Source organism: Leucopleurus acutus (genome assembly GCF_964270905.1).
Source record: "Leucopleurus acutus genome assembly, chromosome: 4".
NCBI lineage: Eukaryota > Metazoa > Chordata > Mammalia > Artiodactyla > Delphinidae > Leucopleurus > Leucopleurus acutus.
The window spans coordinates 111,701,361-111,718,356 of NC_139146.1; the positions used below are offsets into that span (position 1 = coordinate 111,701,361).

The following is a 16,996-nucleotide window of genomic DNA, read 5'->3' on the forward strand; positions in this document are numbered from 1 at the left end:
GGAAATCAAGTGAGAAAAAGCATCAGCAAGAGGAACAGGAGGTACAGACAGACACAGGGCCGAGACATACAGAGCACAGCTATGCATGGCTGAAGGGTTAGGTATGGCCCCCCTGTAATAACCATGCTGCCGAACCAAGGTGGGTGAGCAGAAGGGTTTTTGAGGACAAGTAAAAAGCATGCCTATGATGGAATGCACTGGGTAGGATACAGGCCTGAGAGAGTGCGGTGTGAACAGCTTCCTAGATGGTAAGTCATCATTTAAAAAACAAGAAAGGAGAGTAATGAAGGGACAGTGACCCGAAAGGTTAAGTCTAAATACATAGGTACCAAAAGGCCAGCAACAGAAACAAGGAGCTTTTAAAGAAAGGGCAATTCATTGAGAATGTCTGTGAAATCTTTGGTAAGTGCCCAGTCACCAGCAAATGAAGAACAGCTACGTTAGGCTAAGAAACAAATCTGAACCTAAGGGCATCAGTTCTTAAAATCGTCCTCTGCACACTGAAGAAGCCGAGAATCCAGGCCCTCTCCGCCTCCCAGAGACTGAAGGGAAGAGTGCTGGGGAGCCTGAGGTGATGATACAAGAGGCCTGCTAACAGGATGCAGAGATGACGGTGGGACCAGTTTCCCGCGTGATGGATACAGAGTGGCACAAAGAGAAAACAGAAACCCAGGAAACCACGAACACGACTTTTCATGAAGCAAATCGTGAAAATGAATACACGCAAGCACCTAGCCTAAATCCGAAGGAATTTCTCCAGAGGGCTCTGAGGACAACTTAGCCCTGTATAAATGCAGGTCTGTCTGCTTAATCTCAAAAGGCATGCTGGCTGCTTCGAAACATAAGGCAGCGAAACTGCACTGAGCTGCACCAACTGTTTGTCGAAGGGCTTGGCCCGTGGTCCCCCAACACTGCTCTCGACTCCACGAAAGCAGCTGTTGATGACAGGGACCAAGAGTTAGAGCCGAATTCTGCTTTCACAGAGAAATTGACTCACAACCTTATGTAGAAAGTGACTACTAGAAAAGAGATCCCTACCTTCCCCCAAACATGTATTGGAAACAATTTAATGCCTTTAAGGGTTGAAGGGCAGAGAGCCCCACCTTGGGTGCATTACGCAATTATTCCCTTTACAATCAACTATGATTCATTCTATAAGTCTGTGTTGTGTGCCTCCCATGACCCACCCACTGTCTCAGGCCCTGGGTATGTAGTGGTTTAAAAGCACAAAACTGAAGAAAAGTCAGCCATGGGCCCTGTTGCACTTATTGTCCAGTACATACCGTGTGCAAATGAACATTTACATGCGGCTCCACGTGCAACCAAGGGAAAGACCAGGTGCCGGGAAGAGACTTTGAGGTGGATGAAGCCATCTCTGAGGAGGTGATGTTCCACCGGGGACCAGAAGACTGAGGAGGAGTCAGCCAAGCAGAGCATTGGGAGGAAGACTGTTCCAGGTGGAGGGAACCTCATGTGTGAAGTGGAGAGCTTGGCAGGCTTGGGGAGCCCAGGCCAGGCCAGTGAGGACAGGGTGAATGAGAGGGGAGATGTTAAAGGGTGGGCAGGAGCCAGGTCACTGGAGACCTCACAGCCAAGTTGGATTTCCTCCAGAGTGCATGGGGAAGCTACACAAGTTTTATTACTAGAGATGATGTAATCCACTTATTTTTTAAAGGTAGTGCTGGCTGCTGGGTAGGTGCTGGGTTGGTGGGGACAGGAATGGATGTGACTGTCAAGGAAGCTGTTCCTGGATAAAACACAACCAAAAGGACGAAACTGCTGATTCTGAGAACCAAGCTCTTCCTAAGGTTGTAACGGTCCATGCTAAGGAGATAGGAGCCCCCCTGCCCATCCCCATTTAAATGCAGTCGAAACCAGGAGCACAAGGGATCTGGAGAGACCACGATATTGGGCCCGGCCCAGCTCTGTATGTCTTTCTCTCCAGCTTTCCCGGACCCTCCCCAGTTTTCATGGTGCTCAAGAGAGCTACAGGAACAGGACGATCCAGAACTTTTTCTTCAGTATTGGCTGAAACTCAGTTCAGAAAGCAGTTAAGGACTCTATTAAAATACCAAATAGTAAAGCAGTCCGTATATATTCATGAATTATGACTAGTGAGGGCTGGGAATATGAATGTACTCATCATAGAAAGTAGAAATACGTAGGTGGTCGGCGTGGATCTTTTGTTTCTTTAACTATCTGGCAAAGAAAGATGATACTGGGATAGTGGATCACAGTCTTTTTTTTTTTTTAATTAATTAATTATTTTGGGGTATGTTGGGTCTTCGTTTCTGTGCGAGGGCTTTCTCTAGTTGCGGCGAGCGGGAGCCACTCTTCATCGCGGTGTGTGGGCCTCTCACTGTCGTGGCTTCTCGTTGCGGAGCACGGGCTCTAGGTGTGTGGGCTTCTGTAGTTGTGGCTCATGGGGTCTAGAGCACAGGCTCAGTAGTTGTGGCGCACAGGCTTAGTTGCTCCGCAGCATGTGGGATCTTCCCAGACCAGGGCTAGAACCTGTGTCCCCTGCACTGGCAGGCAGATTCTCAACCACTGCGCCACCAGGGAAGCCCCACAGTCTTTTTTTTTTAGCCCCCGTTAAATCTTCTCAAGTCAGCTCGGATTCCTGTTTCCTCACTCATAGCTGGTGATACTGAGACTGGAGAACAGCAAGAAACAATATTAAAAAGAGCCTTCAGAAACATCTCGTAAGTTTTGCCAACAAGATTCACTATGGAATTTCTTTTCACTAGAACATGTGGGTTTAAAAATGTGTATTTGTTGTCCAGGTGATTCCAGAAAGAGGTGATTCCAGAAAAGGAGTGCTCTGGGTGCTGGTGATTCTTCCTGCACGCCTTCCCACCTGTTTCCTCCTTGGTGTTGTGCATCCAGACAGGTCACTCAGGAGCCAGCCCATCCAGGGTGGGGGGAGGTGAAGATTAGCAGGGAGGCTGTGCTGTGACTTAGCCTGGGGGCCGCCATCAGCGACAATCAACCCCAACCCTGGTTTTATGAACCCTCGCACCCAGTTGTTAACGTCAGCTGGTCCCCTGGAGGGCATTGCTGGGGTGCTCATCTCTGCTAGGGTTGAAAAGGATCACGCACTGAAAATCCTCAAAAAGATAAGACAGTCTCATGTTCTTGCTTCCATCTCCTTCCCATCTGCCTGCTCTTCCTGCCAGCCCTTTACTCCAACAGCTTTCACCCTGGACTTTCCGTCCCTTGGTGCCTCCCGGAGAGGGGGGAGGGGGTAAGGAGAGAGAAAAGGGCTCAGCCATTGTGCAGAAAGGACAGAGCCAGCAATTGTGGTTTAGGAAAAAAAAAAAAAAAAAAGAGGAAGTTATTAAATGCCACAATGTTTTTTTGAAAGCTCAGGCCTGGTCTTTATTGTTTTTCCCCAGCAGACAACGTCAGGGTCTAGAGGAGAGCTGGAAAGGCAAGCTTGCTGTCGGAATGGATTCTACCAACGGGTGGTCTTGGATGTGCTGTGTATGTTTGTGTCACCTTTATGTTCATGTGATGATGAGGTACCTTTGAGTATACTTTCCACCTCAGCTTAAGCCTGCTGGCCGTTGGAGTTGGTGCCTCTGAGGGTTGTAGAAATCCTAACTGGAGACCACATGATGAATTCTGCAAAAGGCTCTGACATGCCAACTCTGGACAAAACTCTTTTTGCTGTTATTTCCAGCATAAATTAGGTCTTTTTAATTGTGTCTATTTTACATGACATCTTAGCTGAAAGGTGCTCTAAAATGAAGGTGCTGTTGAAGACAGTAATGAAACTGATTCGTTAATTAAGCACATACCCCATGTGTAGGCACTATGCTAGACAGTTAATAGTCGTTATCTAGAAACTTTATAGCAACTCTGCAGGATACATATAATAACAGGAGCTGATTTGCTGAGGGCCGAATATGTACCAGACTCTATCCTAAGTGCTTTATCTGAATTAGTTTAAGTTTCTCAACAACCTATGAAAGCCATTGGTCCTTTGCACTCATTTCAGAGACGAGAGAACAGGCACAGAGAGGACGGAGGTACCGAGCTGGTCAGAGGGTAAGGCCAGGACTCTGACTCAGCAGCAGACTCCAGGGCCAGGCTCCTACATTGTGGGCTCTGCCTCTTATTCTCACATTCCCTGAGGCTCAGTGTTGACATTCCCAACGTCATTCAGCTCGCAAGTGACAGAACCTCAACCAGGTCTTCAGACTTCAAGTCTAGGGGAATATTGAATATATTCAAAGCCAGGAATCTTAAGTTTGGTGAGAAAAGTAAAGTAACAAAGGAGGTAATGATGCTTCGATCAAACTAAAGATGAAAACTTTAGCTTAGAAGTAGAAACTCCCTGCCGACTGCCTGGTCATCTCCCTCCCTGTCCTGAAATACAAAGAGATCACCACCATTCATGATCCCACCCCTTCTCGGCCAAGGCCAACGCAGAGGAGAAACAGCAGGCATTTGCGCCTTCTCCAGAGGACGTGGTGCAGGGGTTACCAGTCGGCTCTCAGAGACAGACATGAAAACACACCACTGGTACCCAGTGTGGCAAGCCCTCCTCAGAACCTGATGCTGGGGACAGACAGTCTGATCGAGAGGAGGCCTTGAAGGTGCAGTCAGGGTGTTTGGAAATTCAGGAGCCAAGCCTCTCCTCCGGAGAAGAAATACCTGTGTTCCCATGGTGGGACGCCCTGGGCGCTCGGGGCTTAACATTTTTCTCTGCCTGCCTGGGAGTATGGAGGGAAACAGCTATGGGAATGGTGTTAGGGACTGTGTGGGGGGTGGGGTTAGATGGACACACAGAAGGCTCGCCTGCAGCACGGTGGAATCTAAACAATGTGAAATAGCTCGGCCTCAAGAGTTGGCATGTGCCCCCGAGCTGCCACCCACTGAACGGAGCGAGGGCTGCTGCACTGGCGGATCGCGCTCCTTCCAGCGAAACCGAGACAGGAGGCCGCGGGGACTGGTCTCAGGGAACCACCTTCTTGGACAGTTTGCTTCAGTGAGGCCAGTTTTTGACTTACTTACCAGTGGCTACTGAGTTATAGGAGGGTTCATCTTCATAACAGTCAATATATATTTCTTTCCCCCTTGGCTGGAAAAAGCTGGTATTCTAAGATTGGGAAGTACACGTTATTGCTTCACAGGAACACAGATAGGGGAGGATGAAGACCCCCAGGAGCGCATTTGCCTTCCTTCGGGCAGAGCGCCTAGGTGGGTGCAGGCTTAGACCTCTACGCTCAGCTGTGCTGCTCTCCTCTAACCCCAGGGTTAATTCTCATACATTTTCCAGGTCGGATTCATTTGTGCCCCCTGCCCAGGAACACCATCATGCTCAACTTCCTGTTTTCCTATTTTTTCCAGAGATGCGTGTGCAGACCCGGACCCTGCAGACACAGGCACCTCTGAGTCCTTCAGCCCGGAGCACCTGACCTCTGACCCCCAGCACAGGAAAGCAGCATGGTCAGGAGGGGTTAAACTTCGACTGAAGCACAGGTAAGAGGCACGGAGGGCTGCGCTGAGCGGTTCGGAAGAGGGACTTGGCTGCTGGAAGAGGGAATTGGGGGGCAAGGCTGGTCGAGAACACAGACGAGTGAGAGAGCTGAGGAGGGCCCGGACGAGGGGGTCAGATGGAAGCTCAGGGTTCAGGAGGATAACCACCTAATGCTAGTTTTCAAACTAGGTTCTGAAGAAGCATCAAGTTCCTGGGAGGTAATCTGGGGGTCCCTCAAATCATTTGATGCAAATATCTTTTTTAAAATACATTGGCAACTGTATTTAAAGCTATAATTTAAAACACTAAAAGAGATACACCAACATCTTGCACTTTGGAAATGACTAATGCGTTACATTGTACAACAAGATTGATTCATCTTTGAACTGATATTCACTGAACACGTCTTATCTCTAGTTGAGGAATGTCCTGAGATTACAAAGTCGGTCTAATAAAAATTTGCAGCGGGCTTCCCTGGTGGCGTGGTGGTTGAGGGTCCGCCTGCCAACGCGGGGGATGCGGGTTCGTGTCCCGGTCCGGGAAGATCCCACATGCCGCGGAGCGGCTGGGCCCGTGAGCCATGGCCGCTGAGCCTGTGCATCTGGACGGAGCCTGTGCTCCGCAACGGGAGAGGCCACAGCGGTGAGAGGCCCGCGTACCGCAAAAAAAAAAAAAATTTGAAGCTACTTATCTGTGCTTTCTCTGTGCTAGGGCTTTGCATACCTCATCAAATTCTCACACCAGTGCTGTGAGGTTCGCACTAGTGTAAAGGCATCTCGTTAGGAGGCAGTAGATTCAAATCCAGGCAGTTTGAGCTCACAACCACTCCACCCTATTGCCTCAGCAATCAGCATAACAGAACCTACTTCCTAGGACAACTGTGGGAATTCAATGAGATAAGGTATTCAGCACTTAGCACAGAGCCCCGCTCCTGGGGAACAAGAAATAAATGTCAGGTGAAGTAAACATTAGGTGGTGGTATAATGATGTTCCGGTTATCATTCTCATCATGCCTTTCATCACTGTCACATAAGTCTGTGTGCCAGCATGAAAGGCAGTATAATATAGTGAGTAAGATGGGGGCGGGGGTTGTCTGTGGAATCAGGCTACCTGGAATTCAAATCTTGATTCTGCCACTTAATAGATAACTGCAGGCAAGTATTTAAACTTTGTTTCCAATCTATAAAACGAGTTTAATAACTAATCTACCCCAAAGAGTTGCTGAAAGGATTGAAAATGCTAATATACATAAAACACTTACAGTGGTACCTAGCCCATCATAAGCGCTCAGTAGATGTTGGTTATCATTGTTTTCAATTATCCTGATTTCAGTTTGGGGGGGCGTGGCTCTTTCATGTAGACACGTGGGCTTGGATTAGAAATAAATAAACATTATAAACTTAGATTTATGCAATTACCCATGTTTATGGATATGCAAATATACATTAAAGTATTTGTTATATTTCCTATAATCCAACACTTGTATATGGTATCTACATTAAGATTCTCTGTAAGGTTTTCTTTGAAAAAAGGATTCCAAAGAAGTTTGAACATACCAGTTGAGGACAGGCTGAGCTTTGCAGAAGGCTCCATCTATAAGGGAAGCAGCTGGCAAAAGGTTGCTCCAGGGACAGCCTGAAGAAGAAGAATCCCCAAGGTTACTGCTATTCCTTTCAGCCTCCTAGGATCTTCAAAATGTAGAGGGTCAGAGCCTTTTATTTAACAAGACGCCACTGAGGTGTGTAGGTTAATGTAGCATCAGTGCCAAAGTACTTTAGGCCAGAAAGTCCTAGTTAGGAAGTTATTGCCCTGGCCTGGGTGGGCAATGATCGAGGCTTGAACTTAGCAAGTGGTGGTGGGACAAGAGATGAGACAGATTTGGTTGGAATTTAGGAGACAGATCAAGAGCAGGTTAAGAGCGTGAAGAGTGGAATCACACAGACCTGGGTTTGAGCTTGAAACAATTGAAATATTTCATAAAACAATCCTTAAGAGTTGGATGAAACAAATGAACCTCAATGTGTGTCCAGTTGGCATCCTAACCACGCAGAGATTGTGGTTAGAACCATGAAGCGATTATCTTTAAAAGAAGCTGGGGTTGCCCTCATCAGCGTGGTCGAAACTGGCTCATGATGCTGTGTCTGTATGAAGGGAGACTGTAAGGGAGCAGATAGGCAAGCAATTTCCTTTTGAAAACGTCATGACCTGGATGTTGCATACCTCACGCCCACTCATGTCCTATTGGCTGGAAGTTTTACTCTACTTATACTCTAAGAATTTTACTTGTGTGTGTCTTGTCTCCAAAAGTATATCATAAGCCCCTACAATAGTCCACCTCATAACTCTTCCCTATGCTCTGAGGTCTCTGCAACCCAGGTCTTACTGATGTTGGACTAAACTTGGAAATTGGTGTGGTTCTCATCCAATTTATTCGGATCCCAAATCCTGCCCGTTTTGTTTTTTTTTTCATTTTGAAATAATTTTAGACTCACAGAAAAGCTGTGAAAATAGTACAGAGATTTCCCATCCACCCATCACCCACCTTTCTCTAATGCTAACATCTTTGAAAACCATAGTGTAAATATTAAAACTAAGAAATTATCATTGGTGTAATACTATCAACAGACTATAAGGCTTTATAGACTTTATTCAGATTTCACCTTCCCCCCCCCCCCCCCCGCCAGCTAATGTCCTTTTTCCATTCCAGGATCCTACATTGTATTTAATTGTCATGTTTCCTTAGTCTCCTCTAATCTGTGATACTTCCTCAGTCTTTCCTTGTCTTTTATGACCTTGACACTTTTGAAGAGTATGGGCCAGTTATTTTGTTGAATGCCTTCTATTTCGGTTTGTCTGATACTATCTCATGGTTGGATTGAGGTTGAGCATTTTTGGCAAGAATACCAGAGAAGTGATGTGTCCTTCTTAGTGTGTCCTCTCCCGGGTTACATGGTGTCAGTGTTTTACTACTGGTGATGTTAACCTTGATTACCTGGTTAAGGTGAAGTTGCCAGGTTTCCTCACTGTAAAGTTATTGTTTGTCTCCTTGTAAACGAACACATATCTTGAGGGGGAAGATAGCTTTGAGGCTGTACAAATATTCTGTTTTTCCTCAAACTTTCTCCCACTGATTTTAGCATCTATCAACAGATATTGTCTGTGACAGTTATTACTGTAATGTTCTAAAGGTGAGTCTGTATTTCCTTAATTCCTTCCACATTTATTAATTGGAAGTCTTCTGTAAGGAAGAGCTGTCTCTTTCCTCCACTTATTTATTTATCCAACTATTTATATCAGTAAGGACTCCTTCCTATTATTTTATTCTGTGGGTTATAATCCAATACTGTTATTGATTTTATTGCTCAAATTGTTCCAGCTTTGGCCACTAAGAATTCTTCCAGGCTGGCTGTGGTCTAAGTCCTGTTTTGAAATATGGGAAGGGGTGAGGTGCTGATGTCTTTAGACAGAGCAGACATGATGTGCTTATCATCTGAGGAGTCTCACAGGTGTTGAGGTGGAAGGTTAGTAGTGGGCACTGAGCAAGTCTAATTCATGACAGGTCACAGAAGCCTACACGGATTTTGAAATTGAAAAGGGCTGGGATCACCTCATGAGCTAATTCCAAGTCCAGTGGGTCATGGGTATGTGTAGCTCCTTTTTCATGGAGAAAATAGCCAGAAAGGATTTTCTCACTTATTTATAAGAAAAAGGAAAGAGCAAAAGGAAGAAACTCCCCTCCACCCTCACTCCAGGTATATACAGAGACCAGCCAAACCACCAAGGTAGAGAGAGAGAGAAGCTCTTAGTGGTCCAGGGCTTAATGTTCGCACACATCCGATCCCACCTTTCCTTTTGTGCTTGGATCCCTGAGTTCTCTCTTGTCTGACTTGTCAGTAGGAGTCCTATGATCTAACTTATCTCGGCAGAACTTCTCCCTAAAATCTGTCAAGCCTCAGGCTAGGGTAGTTCAATGAGTTAGTTCAAGAGACAAAATGTTCCAGCTTAAAACTCAAGATTTTCCAAGCCAGTGCTTTCCTCCATGAGCTTCCTGTCCCATCCTCATTCTCCACCACCAGTCACCACCATCATTATAATGACCATCTCATCTAATCAGTAAGCACTTACCATACTTGGTGATATGTGCTCTGTAAAGTACATTGAGATGAATGGGTCATAGACGCTCAGGCTTTGACTCTTCATTCATCCTTATTTGGGCAGCAGGGTTAGCAGCTGGCACTTGCACTTCCACCGGCAGTGAGTTCTGTCCTCGTCCTCCTGACTTAGTGAGCTCAGGACAGTGTGTCTCAGGAAGCCTCAGTGGATGTTGCTGTAGGACCTCTTTCAGTAGCCTCCAAAGGGTGGGAAGCTTAAAGCAATCAACACGCAGTTTTGCAGACAGCGGCATTTTTGCACGTGGAGGAGGGTGCAGGTTTATCAGAGAAGAGCAATTAAAAAGGAAACTTCCTGGGCTTCCCTGGTGGCGCAGTGGTTGCGAGTCCGCCTGCCGATGCAGGGGACACGGGTTCGTGCCCCGGTGCGGGAAGATCCCCCATGCCGCAGAGCAGCTGGGCCCGTGAGCCGTGGCCGCTGAGCCTGCGCGTCAGGAGCCTGTGCTCCGCAACGGGAGGCCACAGCAGTGAGAGGCCCGCGTACCGCAAAAAAAAAAAAAGGAAACTTCCTGATTGCAGTTTGATGCATGTTATCAGCAGATGATTTTCCTTGCTTCCCTCCTCCTCCTGCCCACGGAATAGCATTCTGGCATTCCCAAGCTGTGTGCTATTGTCTAAGATGCTGGCTCTTCTCCGGGGAAGTTACTAAGGGTCACTTTCTCTTCTTCCCTCTTAGAGAGCAGGAATTGAATTTTAATTGGCAATCTACAGAGGTGGCTGGGAATGAGTCCCTCCCACTTGCATGGAGCTTAGTGAGTTCCAGGCGGTTCAGGCTGTCTGATGGGAGTTGCATGGAATCGTTGAGAAGCCTTTGCAGCCCAGGGAGGAGCAGAAAGGGCAGTTAACAGGGTGAAATGGCTTTTTATCCCTCTCCTGAATATGACATGCAGTTGGCCAGAGGGTTGTTATCTGGGATGATTCTCTTTGCCACAAGGTAAGCCCACTATTATGTTAGAATGAGATTTTGAATCTTGCATTGCAGGATTCTCAACTGATAAGCCTTTCACAGATATCTTTCTGATGCTGTGCTATGTCTATTTATAAAGAAAAATTAATAACCAGCCACATATTAAGTTTAAGCCCATTTCTCTAAATTGTCATGAAAATTCTCATTATTTGAGCACCTCGGGTAATTCAGTGTACTATTAATATTCCTGTGTGGGAATTTTCAATCATTTTCTCTCCTATATATACAGTCACCATATTATGATGTACGTATTTAGAGTGGCTTTTTATCTCATTCAGATTAGCAGTTGCTCTTTGCTGTGTACTTCATGGTTTTGCTTCCCCATTTCCCCGGGGAATTTCAAATAAACAATTTCTCTCACAAGCAATGGCTACTTATCTATGTACTAGTAGCCAGGTTCTCTATTCTCATTGCCAATGTTTGTATAAAGAAAAGGAACCTGCACATGTAGTCTCAATATTAAAGAAAAGGTGTGGTCTTCTCATTGGAGTTTACATGAAAAGAAGTGTGTATTGAGATTGCTGGGTGTACAGTGTTTACCTCCATCACAATTGAAGGTTTAGATTCTTGATTATCTTTTCCCTTTTTCACAATAATTTGAATTCAGCTTTTATCCTTATACAATCTTTGATTTGAAATTTTTGTTCAGAGCTACGCTTAATGCCAGTGTTTGCATCCCTAGATGCTTTTACTTAAAAGGAAATATGAGATGGCAAAGAACGGGTGGCTGCACCAGTAGTGGTAATGTTCTGGATCTCCAGGTGACTTGAATATTTATTGTATTATTACGGGCATTCATTTCGTTATTATACCAGGTAAAAGGTAAAAAAGAAAATAGGAACTGCTTAGATTATAAAACACATCTATAAAGAGAGGCATCCAGGGCTGGTATTTCAAGTTTAATTTGGCATCCTTTCACTTGAAGGCGAATGAATAAGAGAGAGCATTCTTCTGAGTTTTATAATTTTCTCCCCAGCAGTGTCAGGTTATGTGTGAATCGTGGTGGTGGTTAAACTCCTCCTTGTTGTGAAATTAATTATGGAAATGCTGGCAGGTAGGAACTGAGGGGCTGGAACAAGTGTTCATAAAGTTTTCATCCACTTTGCCTTAAAACCTTCACTATCCTTGTCGTTCGGGTCTTTTCTGGTATGATTTTAAAATATGGATCCTTTTGGCCACTGTTTAAGGTCCCTATCTAAAATTAATGCTTTCTGTCCTTTCTTTTGTTTTCTTTTGTTGTCGTTGCCTTTAATTTCTCGCTTGCAACCTATTCCTCTAAATGAGGAGAAAGTGAAATAGAGAAGAGAAAAACACGATACAATGCATGACTTACTCCAAAAGAGAATTCAGTGTCTTTAGTGTTAGAAGTTTGGGGAGCACTTATTTGTTTTTGTTGAATGGGATGGTGTTGAGAAAAAAGGCACTACCAAAAGGTAAGGCGTCGGCCTCACACGCAAAAACTTTTCGTTACTGTTTTGGCAAATGAAATTTAGCTTATACTTTAAGCATTGCATCAAAGTTAATTAGCTTGATTTTGAAATGTCTTGGTTGGTATGTGGTGTAAAGGGTATCCTTTAAACCCTCAAAGGACAATCTTCTGTGGGATTACACACGGAGGAGGAGGGTGTCCAGCCATAGTGGTGGGTACCCTGCCCCTCCTGCCCTCAGCCCTGCAGCCCCCTGGGTGGAGGGCAAGAGCCCTGAGCACCTTCATCGTGTCCTGCTGAGCTGTTCCCCATTTGCCCAACAGGGGTCCTCTGGGAGAGGCTCCAAACAATTCTGGGGCACACACAGTAACTATCTCATTCTCTCTGAGATCCGTGAGCATATATTTGTGGATGTCTGCATGTGTCTCTGTGTGGAAGATAAAAACAAACAGCATGAAAGTGATTTCTCTTTCAGCCCTGGCAACATATTCTATGACACAGAGAAGTAGTAGAGGAGAAAAATTTTAAATCATAATATCTGATATCTCAAGAAATCAGTAAAAACCAGTCCCTCCTTCCTTCCTCCAACAAATAAAATGCCCAGTTGCAAATTGAGAGTTGACAAGAAGAAATTGTTGATAATTAGCGCTTATGCTAGTCTATGTATGCTCTGCGATTCTATTGTAATTGAAATTGAAAATCAAAGAAAAACAAACATGAATGCTGTTACAGAGCAAAGATGTTATAGTGTTCGTGTCAATTTCTGCCGTGTGACATATAGGCAGATGTTGAAGTGTGGGGAGGAGAGCTGAGTGAGTATTCTGATTACTCTGTAGATGTCAGAGTTGAGGGGAGGAGGGAAGAAAGGGGGGCATATTGAGAAAAAAGGCATTTCAACATCATCACCCATTGGTGGCTAAGTGAAAAACACCCACCCCCATGGCTATGCCCTCTTTTTTAATGGTAATAGTTCTGTGTGGTCATCAATAAAATTTAATCTTTTTTTTTTTTTTTTTTTTTTTTTTTTTTTGCTGTACGCGGGCCTCTCACTGTTGTGGCCTCTCCCGTTGCGGAGCACAGGCTCGGGACGCGCAGGCTCAGCGGCCATGGCTCACGGGCCCAGCCGCTCCGCGGCATGTGGGATCTTCCCGGACCGGGACACGAACCCGCGTCCCCTGTATCGGCAGGCGGACTCTCAACCACTGCGCCACCAGGGAAGCCCCAATAAAATTTAATCTAAAAAAATGTTTCAAAATGGAGAGCGAGGAGGAGATTAACTAGTGGTGAAATGATGTTGGAGCCAGTGTGAAGGAATGGGGTAAAAAAGTATCTTACACGAAAAGGGTTTTTTTTTACCTTTTATGCAAATTTTAGATGTTAGAGTCTTACGTGGTCTGTCTGTTAGCCGACTTCACTCTTACTTGTGATTCAGTTGCCAAAGCCAAAAGTCCCCAGGGCATATTATCAGGATGTGACCTTTGAAAAGAACTTCTCTTTCCAGACAGGACTGTGTGTTGCCATGGGGTTATATTACTTAATGCATACCTTTCTACCCACTGAACCACTTTTTAAAGACACAGACATTAGGCCATTATAAAAGCCTCAGAAATGTTTGCCTGTTAGATTTTTCTGTGAATCCAAAAAGTCGAAGTATAGCTTTGAGTAGCCCAGTAGTCATAGAAACTAGAGGTTAGGGATGCTGAAAAGGGCCAAAGGATATCTCAAAAGCAATGTCTTTGCCAACCATGTGCTAAGGGACAATTACACCTTCTTTTACATTTTGGAAGATAATGGGTGTTTTCAACCCTGAAAGTTCTTGAGAGCTTGTCCGTCTCCTGTGAACATGTAGAAAACATATCTCAGGGCTTTCCTGGTGGCGCAGTGGTTGAGAGTCCGCCTGCCGATGCAGGGGACACGGGTTCGTGACCCGGTCCGCGAGGATCCCACATGCCGCGGAGCGGCTGGGCCCGTGAGCCGTGGCCGCTGAGCCTGCGCGTCCGGAGCCTGTGCTCCGCAACGGGAGAGGCCACAACAGTGAGAGGCCCGCGTACTGCAAAACAAAACAAAACAAAACAAAACAAGAAACAACAACAAAAAAACATATCTCAACATAGGGTGATTCTTCATTTATTCCAGAGAGAGTTTCGTCTGGATCTATGAATGAAACAGTGCTATGAGTACAGCCCAGTGCATCTTAACTTGGTCTTAGTTTTCAGTGGCTGTATATTTTTATCATCAGTGTTTGGGGCACATAATCTTCCTATAAACAGGAAATGCCTAGAAAGGCATTGTTGTTCAAATATGAATCATCTATTCTAATATACTAAAGAAGGTGTAATTATAATATCCCCAATATCCCCCCTAAGAATCACTTGCACGATGACATTTAATTATTCATGTTAAGTTTGTTTCCCCTTTAAAGCATGAAAGGGGCAGCTTAGCAATAACTACCAAAATTGCAAGTGCATTTTAGTTTGAGCCAGCAATTCCACTTCTAGGAATTTCTGCAGATATGTGGACACAGAAAACAGTGTGTAGACATGGTTATTCACTGAAGCATTATTTGTAATAACAAAAGACTGGAAATCAAAAAGTGTCCGCAAAAAAGGGTCTGGTTGAAGAAATATGTTATATGCACACGATGGAATACCAGGCAGCTAAAAGGGGGGGAAAAAAAGCTACGAGGAAGCTCTGTAAGTACTGATATAGAATGATCTACAACAGATGTTGTTAAGTTCAAAAAAGCAAGGGGTAGAACACCACATAGCTTTCCTTTTGTGAAGCGGGTGAAAAGAGATTTGTTCATATTTGCCTATACTTGCATAACAAAGCACTGGAAAACATACATAAGAAATTAACCACAGAGGTTTGCTGTAGGGGGAAGAGAAATGGGTGGAGAGGGCTGAGAAGGAGAGTAAGACTTCTTAATGGCTTTGATCTTTTTTCTTTAAACTGTGTGAATTAATTACCTATTCAAAACAATACCTGAAGTAAATTTGGGGAAAATATTAAGATTTGATAAATTTTGGTAATGAGTACACACGAGTGTTTTTTATATTCACTTGAATGCATTTATGTGTGTTTGAAGTATTTCATAATTTTTTAAAAGATGAGGAAAAATAGGAAAAGAAATAACGGTGATACACAAAAGAACCTTAAGAAACATGTTTTATCCCCTGCTAAGCTCAAAGTGTTCAGTAATTATATCATGAAGGCTCTCAACCCAAATCCATGATATGTTAATTCTGATAAACCTAATTTACAGAATACATTGATATTAGTGGTTTTTCTTTCTTTTTTGGGGGGAGTGGGTAAGACTAGAATCTTGTTATGATGGACTTCGTTGTCTATTATAGCATTGTGTCTATTATAGCACTAAACAAATGATGGCAGATGGGGGTTAGTAAGTGAATTAAGACACATGATGTTTTATTTGGTAGTGCCGGTATTGAGTGTATTTGGTATTTTTACATGTTCAACTCATGTCCAGTTGATAACTAGCATGGTTTATAAAGTTAGCGCACCCAGAAGAGCCCAAGCAAAGTCTCAGTCATAACAGCTCATCAAAGAACAGCATCAACAAAAAAATTAACTCCAACTCTTAGAATTTCTTATTATCCAAGTGGTGGTTGTGACCTTCTCCATTTATCCAAAGCATACCAATGCTTCAAGGTCATCCGAAGTCCCACTCTACTACCAGGCCTTTTGGCCAACTTCAGACCCCATTCTCGATCACTGGCAGCAAGGGAGCTTTTTGGTGCTTAAACCAAAATCCTCAGGAGCTAGCACGGCCCAGTATGATCTCATGACTTTCCTACCATCCGCTCTTCATTCCCAAGGCTCTGGGCTACAGTCTGTTCTGCTTCTTGAAATCCGCACATTTATTCCTGCCTCAAGGCCTTTGTGTTTCTTTTTTGCTTTGTGCGCTAAATACTCTGCCCCCAGCTCTTTGCAAGGTTGATTCCTTCTTATCATTTAGATCTGGTTCGGGTGTTACTCTCTCAAAGCGGCCGTCCCTGATCCCCGGTCACACTCTCACATTACCCTGTTCTGTTTCCTCCAGAGCCCTTATAACTACATGAAAATTCCCTGTTTATTTGCTTACTTGTTAATCGTCCGTCTCTCTACTCCGCCCACCTCACCTCTTTTATACTGCTCATTGCTCAGAAGTTAAGAACGCAGGCTCCGGGGACAGATGCCTGAGTTTAAATATCAGCTCTGCTCCTCAAAACCCTTGTGACGGTGGATGGGTTGCTTAGTCTCTCTTGATTACCTCATTTTCTCATTAATGGTCCTATGTCCTAAAGATACAGTTTAAAGGTTAAGTGAGAAAATGTGTGTCAAGTGCCTGGAATGATGCTTGGCACTCAGTAGGCACTCAGATATTTTTCGAGTGAATGAGTAATACTTAGATGCTCTTTAATACTTTTTCTTGCATCTGAGGCTCCCCAACAAGATTATAAACTCCTTGAGGGCATCTGTGACCTCCCAGGGCTCCAGTTGTACTTCAGCAGGGTAGAAGGCGCATAGTAGGTGATCAGTGAATACTGCCCGAAAGACGTGAACTGCTTTATTGTAGATTTCTCCAAAATATGCTTTCATTCCTGAATCTCTCTGTGTGTTAGGGCAAAATCATCTAAGAAGGACATCGTGCCACTTGCTAGTTCCAGTTTCATCAGCCTACCCATCCCACGCAATTAAGCTTCCTTGTTTGTGGTTAGGAATGCAACAAAAGGGCTTTGTTTGAATTACATGCACACACAAAACTTAGTTGGCTCAATTTTAAAATTAAATCGTCTTCTGACTCTTATTGGTATGCTCATGATGTAATATGCTTTAGGAAAATATTTCCTTATCTTCGTTAAGATCAGAGTGATCCTAAAATGTCAAGGCATGCTGTGCTCTTTAGGAATGCTTATTAAATTATTTGCATCATTGAAAAAGTCAA

General features: G+C 44.4%; 1 protein-coding gene across 3 annotated transcripts in view; it reads left to right on the forward strand.

Annotated features, from left to right (window-relative positions):
• The window catches only part of SHROOM3 (shroom family member 3), a 254,302-nt gene that overhangs the window by 187,336 nt on the left and 49,970 nt on the right, over positions 1 to 16,996 (forward strand). For all 3 annotated transcript variants that reach the window (XM_082837589.1, XM_082837590.1, XM_082837591.1), the window contains one exon: positions 5,356 to 5,487. In XM_082837589.1, the coding sequence (XP_082693715.1) occupies positions 5,356 to 5,487 (132 nt within the window). The remainder of the gene's footprint in view (positions 1 to 5,355; positions 5,488 to 16,996) is intronic.